Source organism: Portunus trituberculatus, chromosome 21 (assembly GCF_017591435.1).
Source record: "Portunus trituberculatus isolate SZX2019 chromosome 21, ASM1759143v1, whole genome shotgun sequence".
Classification (NCBI taxonomy): Eukaryota; Metazoa; Arthropoda; class Malacostraca; order Decapoda; family Portunidae; genus Portunus; species Portunus trituberculatus.
Genome location: NC_059275.1, coordinates 2,852,666 through 2,862,338, shown reverse-complemented (window position 1 = coordinate 2,862,338; position 9,673 = coordinate 2,852,666). Strand labels below are relative to the sequence as shown.

The 9,673-nt window shown below is 42.4% G+C and overlaps 1 protein-coding gene across 1 annotated transcript; it reads right to left on the bottom strand.

The window, feature by feature from the left end:
* Window positions 1-7,534: 7,534 nt before the first annotated feature.
* Window positions 7,535-8,576, bottom strand: LOC123506930 (histidine-rich glycoprotein-like). Its single transcript, XM_045259354.1, has 2 exons — window positions 8,533-8,576; window positions 7,535-8,202 (listed from the first exon to the last, which is right to left on the bottom strand). The coding sequence occupies exons 1-2, from the start codon at window positions 8,542-8,544 to the stop codon at window positions 7,708-7,710; spliced, it is 507 nt and encodes a 168-aa protein (XP_045115289.1). The 5' UTR covers window positions 8,545-8,576; the 3' UTR covers window positions 7,535-7,707.
* Between the last annotated feature and the right edge of the window lie 1,097 nt (window positions 8,577-9,673).

Here is a 9,673-nt window from a genome sequence, read left to right as displayed (position 1 = left end):
ACTACTGCTGCTGCTGCTGCTGCTGCTGCTGCTGCTACTGCTATGACTACTACTACCACTACTACAAATACTATTATTGCTGCTGCTGCTGCTGCTGATGCTGCTGCTACTACTACTACTACTACTACTACTACTACTATTACTACTGCTACTATTCTACTGTTACTGATGATAATAATACTGCTGTTGCTGTTACTAGTAATACTTTTACGACTACTATTACTACTACTACTATCTTATTACTACTACTACTATTACTACTAGCACAATACTACTGTCACTACTACTACTACTACTACTACTACTACTACTACTACTACTACTATTACTATTACTACTACTACTATTACTAATGATAATACTGCTGATGCTACTACTACTACTACTACTACTACTACTACTACTACTACTGCTACTACCACTACTTCTACCACTACTACTGCTATACTAGTACTACTGTGGTGATCCTACACTAGAGTATATATTGTCACGAAAAGAAGAAAAGAAGAACGAAGAAAAAATGAAGAAGACGTAAGAAGATAAGAAGAGAGAAGAAAAAAGAGAAATGGAGAAAACTGAAAAGTAGGAGAACACAAGCAGTTCCTCCAAATAGGAAGGAAAAGACATGTGATAAAGAGGAAGCAGAGAAAAACAACTAACATGGAAACAGACACAAGAGACAGCAGCAAGAAAGCCATAAAACCGACCGGGCAATGCAGCCTTGGTGGAAACAGGACAACGCAAAGGGGAAAGTTAAAATGGGGTGAGGAAGACGGAGACAGAACGGAGTGAGGAAAAGTATAATTACCAAGGAAAATAGATCAGCATAGAAACATATCAAGACCAACATACTTTTGTCTTAATTTCTGATTGGCTAATATTGATAGGTTACAGGTATCTCGTAAAGGCCATAATAGGTAGTGTCACATTAGACCGTTAGAGGTGCAGGAGTCACCACGCCTGTAATAAGAGACACATCACTGCAGAAATGTTGGTGTATTTGATAACGTGCATCAGTGGAATAATTGAGAAGCGGTAGGAGGAGATAAATACAGCTAGCAAATAACAGACACAGAGGTCGAGGTCTGACCAGGGAGGGTCAAGATGGACGGAATAAGTTAAAGTAAGGGAGCTTCAAGCATAATGCAGTCCAGAAATAAAATCTAATTAAAAAGAGGAGTAGCACGTTTATTTGATGTTCTGTATTTGCTATGATAGGTTGTATAGGTGTATGGTGTGCAAAGAATTACTAGATTGTTTTTTTTTCTTTTACGTAAGGGGAGAAACCGCTCAAGGCATCAGAAACGATAAAAAGGTCCACTGAGGTGCCTGTTCCCGACAGGATAGGAAATGTTAGCACATTGCGAGGCCCCCGCAAAGGTTACCTGTCATTTGGCAGCGAGCTTGTTACTCAACACAATGTACAACATAAGTTTGCGTCTGCAGGGAAGAGAACGGTGGTGTGTGCTGAGTGCTGACGCTCAATCAAATGTGATCAGAGTGTAAGAGAGAGTGAGGGAGTAGAATGGCCTAAAAGTGAATAAAATGAGTCACTTGAAGAGTAGGTGGTCAGCAAAGACTGGATTAGGTATGAGTGAGTGAGGAAGGCAGCGCCGTGTGAGTGGCAGCCAGTACTCACGTAGAACTTCATGGTGGGTGGTGGTGTTTGCTCACTGCCTTCCGCCCCAGCCCTTCTATTAGAAAGAAAAAGTTTTCTTCTTATTATTATTATTGTCAATTAATTATTTTTCATATTTGTACTGTACTTTCAAGCTCCCAGATTGATAATGAAATCTGTTTATAATTGTATGGTTGATCCGACGGTATAAAAATATAACTAACAGCTTCAAGAAGTTCTTATTACAACTTAGGATTCAACGGTGATTGTAGAGCTATATATATATATATATATATATATATATATATATATATATATATATATATATATATATATATATATATATATATATATATATCGATAGGACAAGATACATACACAGGTTGTGATAGGAGGAGCTCGACGATGACGAGTAACAGCATAAACAGAAGGATTGCAGGTTAGGAAAACATCAAGTACATTTGGGGGTATGTACAAGGCGGTCAGAACTCGGTAATAATGAACCAATAGTCTGCTTCGCCACAACTGCTCCGCTGTGTTCAGCAGAGTGATCTGAATAAATTGAAAATAAATGTTCTCACTCCACATGTCCCAAGGATATTGCTCTGTTTTTCGATTTTACCAAGGTCGCAGTGTAGCGTGTCCAGGCACCCTGGGAGGCACAGCGGGGCGTCCAGACATCGCAGGAGGCGCAGCGGGCCGTCCAGATATCGCAGGAGGCACAGCGGGCCGTCCAATTACGAACATGTAATGAAATTGTTCGTTGCGATGACGACGATGAAGCGAAGGCCGAGGCATTAGTGAAGGCTGGGCTGCAGGTATATAATGCAATGAATGAACAGGACTGGTAGACACTGGGGCTGAAGGCAGTGAGCAAACAACACCACCAATCATGAAGTTCTACGTGAGTACTGGCTGCCACTCACACAACTCTGCCTTCATCACCCACTCACTCACTCACTCTTGTACTCAGTTGCATGTAATGAGGTCTCTCGAGTAACTCCTTAATATACACGTTTTCATTTTATTTACTTTTCCCACTCACTTTACTATATTTGTAACATTTCTACTATTATGTATCCTTACTATGTTAATTCATCTTCAAATACCTTCTCTGTCACTCACTCTTTCACTTATCTCTAGGGCTCACTCAAATATCGTAATCCAGCTTCCACACACACGGACTCACTCATACGTTCACTCATACCGTTGCTCTGTAATTACTCACTCGTTCTCGGAAAAAAAATAAAGTTAACAAAAAAAAAAAAAAAAAAAAAAAGCTCTGTAGGAACTTTCTTTAATCTTAACTGACAAGTAATTTTATCGTGATACTCACTAACGTTTGCTGGTTGAATTTTTAAACAATGAAATATATATATATATATATATATATATATATATATATATATATATATATATATATATATATATATATATATATATATATATATATATATATATATATTTATCTATTTATTTATTTATTTATTTTTATTTATTTAACATTTGTCCGTCCTTTGGCTAAACTCTATCAGACTTGCAATGCACATGGAAACTAAGTGGGCCTTTTTGTTGTTGTTGCTCTTTGTCGGGTTTCTCTTTTACATATATATATATAAAAAAAAAAAAAAAAAAAATAATGAAAAAATCTTGTACAGTTTAGTACACATTATCTTGGAGGCGGTGAGTAAAGTAACCCGTGGGTGTTTGCAAAAGTTCTTAAAACTATAAGCTTTAGTGATTGGTCATGCATGTTGTCATGTTTGTTTCCTTAGTTGCAGTTACTTCTACAAACATTATAACGCTCTATCTATACAGCACCCTAACACGCGTCTGCATGTTACTTACTTACTTGTTAATTGTTACTTGGGGTGTTTGTTGAAGGCTCCGCTCCACTGCGAGGCTGCGCTCAGCAGAGCCTCCCTCAAAAGCAACTAGCATCTATAATTGTCTTAGATTTTCATGCCGATAAAATCATAAACTTCCTTGAACAAATATGTCTTCAATTTCTTTTGAAGATATCGATCCTGGCACATCCTTTGATATCACTCGGCAGTTTATTGTAAATCCTTGGTGCGCATCTTGCAAATGCTCGACATCCCATGTCAAGGTTATTTCTTGGCTCATGTAGTCTGTATGGGTCTGCATCGTGTCTCAGCTCCATCGTAGTGTCATGGTGGAATGTTTCCAGTAAGTTCCTCAAGTACTCAGGTTTTCCAGACTGTAATGCCTGATGGCATGTGGTGGTGGTGATCTCCCTACCACTATTGGGAATGATGTCGCGAGCACCAACCACACTCTTCTCGACCACCACAAACAAGAGCGTCATTACTACCCTATCTTATATGTCTGCATCTTTTACTTTCAACATCGTCATTACCATCATCATGACTCTTCCACTCTCTCGTCCTTTATCTTTTCATATTCACGATCTACATTGTTAGCAGTGTAGGCAACCTTTTGTCAAGTAATAAGCTCGATGCCAAATTACAGCTAACTTTTGAGCCTCATCTCACAGTGTGAAGTATAGCGAAAGTGAGGATTGACAGTGTCTCTCCATGCAGGTGTATGTGGCTGTGGCCGTCCTGGCAGTGATGGTGGTGGTGCACGCCAACCCTGAGCCCCGAGGCCCTCCCTCAAAGTTCAAGAGGCTTATCTCACCGCTATGTCCTGCGTCAGCTTCAGAATAACTCCAGCACATCCACTCGCCGCCAGCGTTCCGCCGAGCCAGAGCCCCGTGTTGATCCTTCCTTTGGCTTTAGTGAGTCTCAGTCTTCCCTTCCTCATCCTTACTACTCCAACAACTAACACGGTTATCCTAGCTCCTTCCATCACTAGAGGCAAGAATTTCCGCAACACACACTCTGCCTCTCAGCGGAAGGCGGCTGACTCAATGACGACGAAACAACGAAACGCTTACCCGAGGCGGCTGAGGGAGAGGCGACGACACCTGCCGCAGGATAGGCCAGTTCTGCTCACGACGGTTTTCTCGCGAGCAGGTGTCGCCCCAGACGCCCGGGGCACCCGGGTGAGGAGCCGTCCCGCCCCGGCAGCCTCACCCACTAGCCTGAATAAAGTTACCCTCTAATGATGTGCTAGTCTCACTGTATCCTCATGACTATGATGTACTACTACTACTACTACTACTACTACTACTACTGCTGCTGCTGCTGCTGCTGCTGCTGCTGCTGCTGCTGCAGCTACTACTACTACTATTACTGCTGCTACTGCTGCTGTTGCTGCTGCTGCTGACTACTACTGCTACTACAAATACTACTATTGCTGCTGCTGCTGCTGCTGGTACCGATGCTGCTACTACTACTACTACTACTACTACTACTATTACTACTGCTACTATTCTACTGTTACTGATGATAATAATACTGCTGTTGCTGTTACTAGTAATACTTTTACGACTACTATTACTACTACTACTATCTTATTACTACTACTACTATTACTACTACCACAATACTACTGTCACTACTACTACTACTACTACTACTACTACTACTACTACTATTGCTATTACTACTACTACTATTACTAATGATAATACTGCTGTTGCTACTACTACTACTACTACTACTACTACTACTACTACTACTACTACTACTACTACCACTACTACTGCTATACTAGTACTACTGTGGTGATCCTACACCACAGTATATATTGTCACGAAAAGAAGAAAAGAGGAACGAAGAAAAAATGAAGAAGACGTAAGAAGATAAGAAGAGAGAAGAAAAAAGAGAAATGGAGAAAACTGAAAAGTAGGGAGAACACAAGCAGTTCCTCCAAATAGGAAGGAAAAGACATGTGATAAAGAGGAAGCAGAGAAAAACAACTAACATGGAAACAGACACAAGAGACAGCAGCAAGAAAGCCATAAAACCGACCGGGCAATGCAGCCTTGGTGGAAACAGGACAACGCAAAGGGGAAAGTTAAAATGGGGTGAGGAAGACGGAGACAGAACGGAGTGAGGAAAAGTATAATTACCAAGGAAAATAGATCAGCATAGAAACATATCAAGACCAACATACTTTTGTCTTAATTTCTGATTGGCTAATATTGATAGGTTACAGGTATCTCGTAAAGGCCATAATAGGTAGTGTCACATTAGACCGTTAGAGGTGCAGGAGTCACCACGCCTGTAATAAGAGACACATCACTGCAGAAATGTTGGTGTATTTGATAACGTGCATCAGTGGAATAATTGAGAAGCGGTAGGAGGAGATAAATACAGCTAGCAAATAACAGACACAGAGGTCGAGGTCTGACCAGGGAGGGTGAAGATGGACGGAATAAGTTAAAGTAAGGGAGCTTCAAGCATAATGCAGTCCAGAAATAAAATCTAATTAAAAGAGGAGTAGCACGTTTATTTGATGTTCTGTATTTGCTATGATAGGTTGTATAGGTGTATGGTGTGCAAAGAATTACTAGATTATGTTTTTTTTTCTTTTACGTAAGGGGGGAAACCGCTCAAGGCATCAGAAACGATAAAAAAAGGTCCACTGAGGTGCCGGTCCCCGACAGGATAGGAAATGTTAGCCAAAAGAATGGGATAAATGTCTTAAAATTTCCCTCTTAAATGAGTTCAAATCATAAGAGGATGGAAATATAGAAGCAGGCAGGGAGTTCCAGAGTTTTCATGAGAAAGGAATGAATGAAGAATGAAAGTATTGATTAGTGGTCAACTCTTACGTTTGAGTTGGACCGAACAGGGATGAGAGAAAGAAGAAAGTCTTGTGCAGCGAGGCTACGGGAGGAGGGAAGGTGGCATAGCAGGATCAGATGAGCAGCTGGCATGGCAGAATACTTGTGATAAGTGTTTTTTTTATTTTTTATGTAGGAAAGGGGGCCAGCCAAGGGCATAAAAACGATAAAAAAGGCCCACTTGAGTGGTGGCTCTCTAAAAAGTGTAAAAGCGTCAGCCAAAGTTGGGGAGGAAATGCCTCGATACCCCCCTCTTAAAAGAAGACAAGTCGTATATATATAGGAATTCGGAAATACAGAAGCAGGGAGGGAATTCTAGAGTTTACCTGTGAAAGGTATGAATGATTGAGAGTACTGGTTAACTCTTGCGTTTGAGAGTTGGACAGAATAGGGATGAGAGGAAGAAGAAAGCCTTGTGCAGCTAGGCCGAAGGAGAAGAGGAGGCATGCAGTTAGCAAGATCAGTAGAACAGTTAGCATGAAAAGAGCGATAAAAGATAGAATGAGATGCAACATTCCGGCGGTGAGAAAGAGGCTGAAGACAGTTAGTGAGAGGAGGAAGTTGATGAGACGAGAAGCTTTCGATTCCACCCTATGTAGTAAAACTGTGTGAATGGAAACCCCTCAAACATGCGAAGAGTACTCCATACAGGAACGGATAAAGCCCTTATACAGAGTAAGCAATTGGAGGAGCGAGAAAAACTGTCAGAGACGCCTCAGAACACCTAACTTCATAGAAGCTGTTTTAGCAAAAGATAATGACATCATGTGCGTTTTTCTAACTTAACATGAATTGCATTCCACTGAATATTATCTGTTTCCATATATTTCATATTGCTTGTGATCTAACACAGTGACTGCATTAAATATTGATGATGTTGACGATGTATAAAGCAACACCGAGTAACTTTCAACGAATGGAAAAGAGCGAGTAAGAAAGTTGGAATTTTCTGAAATGTAAACAATCTGAAGTTGTTAAGTAAAATATTAAAATGTTTATGAGTTTTCCAGTAGCCTTCATACACCAAATCCATGCAACATCTCGGTAACAGCAAAACAGCACCACCACAGCAAAAGCGACAGCAGCAGCAGTAGTAGTAGTAGTAGTAGTAGTAGTAGTAGTAGTAGTAGTAGTAGTAGTAGCAGCAGTATACTGGCAGTAGTACATCACAGTCATGAGGGTACAGGGAGACAAGCACATCAGCGGAGGGTAACTTTATTCAGGCGAGTGGGTGAGGTTGCGAGGGGTGGGGGCGGGACTGTGTCTGGGGCGACACCTGCGCGAGAAAAACCAGCGTGAGCAGAACCGGCCTATCCTGCGGCAGGTGTCGTCGCCTCTCCCTCAGCCGCCTCGGGTAAGCGTTTCGTTGTTGTCAAGAGACAGGCCCCTGTCGCCGAGAGGAAGAGGGCGGCTGCTGGGTGTCGCCGAAAGGTGCGCCTCTGTGGTAGTAGCGGCGAGGGTAACCGTAGTAGTAGCGGTGGCCGTAGCCGTAGTAGTGGCCAGGATAGCCGTAATAGTAGCCGTGGTAGTAGGGAAGGCTTGGCTCAGCGGAGGGGTCAGCACTGGGCTCTGGGTCAGCAGAACGCTTATGGTGGCGGTGGGGGTGGCCGTAGTAGTAGGGGTAACGGTAGTAGCCGTAGTGGCTGTAGGAGTGTCTGGACGCGTCAGCATCGGCCGCAGCCTCGGGTTCAGCAGACCGCTTGTGGTGGTGGTGGTAGCGGTAGCCGTAGTGGCCGTAAGGGTAGCCGTAGTAGCGGTAGGGGTAGTAGTGATGGGAGGCTTCAGGGTCAGCCTCAGCGAGGGCCTCGGGCTCAGGGTCGGCGTGCACCAGCGCCGCCACTGCCAGGAGGCCCACAGCTGCACACACCTGCACGGGAGAGACACTGTCATTCCTCGTCCCCGCCACACAGCACACTGCACACTGCGAGGCCCCGCAAAGGTTACCTGTCATTTGGCAGCGAGCTTGTTACTCAACACAATGTACAACATAAGTTTGCGTCTGCAGGAAGAGAACGGTGGTGTGTGCTGAGTGCTGACGCTCAATCAAATGTGATCAGAGTGTAAGAGAGAGTGAGGGAGTAGAATGGCCTAAAAGTGAATAAAATGAGTCACTTGAAGAGTAGGTGGTCAGCAAAGACTGGATTAGGTATGAGTGAGTGAGGAAGGCAGCGCCATGTGAGTGGCAGCCAGTACTCACGTAGAACTTCATGGTGGGTGGTGGTGTTTGCTCACTGCCTTCCGCCCCAGCCCTTCTATTAAAAAGAAAAAGTTTTCTTATTATTATTATTATTGTCAATTAATTTTTTTTCATATTTGTACTGTACTTTCAAGCTCCCAGATTGATAATGAAATCTGTTTATAATTGTATGGTTGATCCGACGGTATAAAAATATAACTAACAACTTCAAGAAGTTCTTATTACAACTTAGGATTCAACGGTGATTGTAGAGCTTATATATATATATATATATATATATATATATATATATATATATATATATATATATATATATATATATATATATATATATATATTGGATCGATAGGACAAGATACATACACAGGATGTGATAGGAGGAGCTCGACGATGACGAGTAACAGCATAAACAGAAGGATTGCAGGTTAGGAAAACATCAAGTACATTTGGGGGTATGTACAAGGCGGTCAGAACTCGGTAATAATGAACCAATAGTCTGCTTCGCCACAACTGCTCCGCTGTGTTCAGCAGAGTGATCTGAATAAATTGAAAATAAATGTTCTCACTCCACATGTCCCAAGGATATTGCTCTGTTTTTCGATTTTACCAGGGTCGCAGTGTAGCGTGTCCAGGCACCCTGGGAGGCACAGCGGGGCGTCCAGACATCGCAGGAGGCACAGCGGGCCGTCCAGATATCGCAGGAGGCACAGCGGGCCGTCCAATTACGAACATGTAATGAAATTGTTCGTTGCGATGACGACGATGAAGCGAAGGCCGAGGCATTAGTGAAGGCTGGGCTGCAGGTATATAATGCAATGAATGAACAGGACTGGTAGACACTGGGCTGAAGGCAGTGAGCAAACAACACCACCAATCATGAAGTTCTACGTGAGTACTGGCTGCCACTCACACAACTCTGCCTTCATCACCCACTCACTCACTCACTCTTGTACTCAGTTGCATGTAATGAGGTCTCTCGAGTAACTCCTTAATATACACGTTTTCATTTCATTTACTTTTCCCACTCACTTTACTATATTTGTAACATTTCTACTATTATGTATCCTTACTATGTTAATTCATCTTCAAATACCTTCTCTGTCACTCACTCTTTCACTTATCTCTAGGGCTCACTCAAATA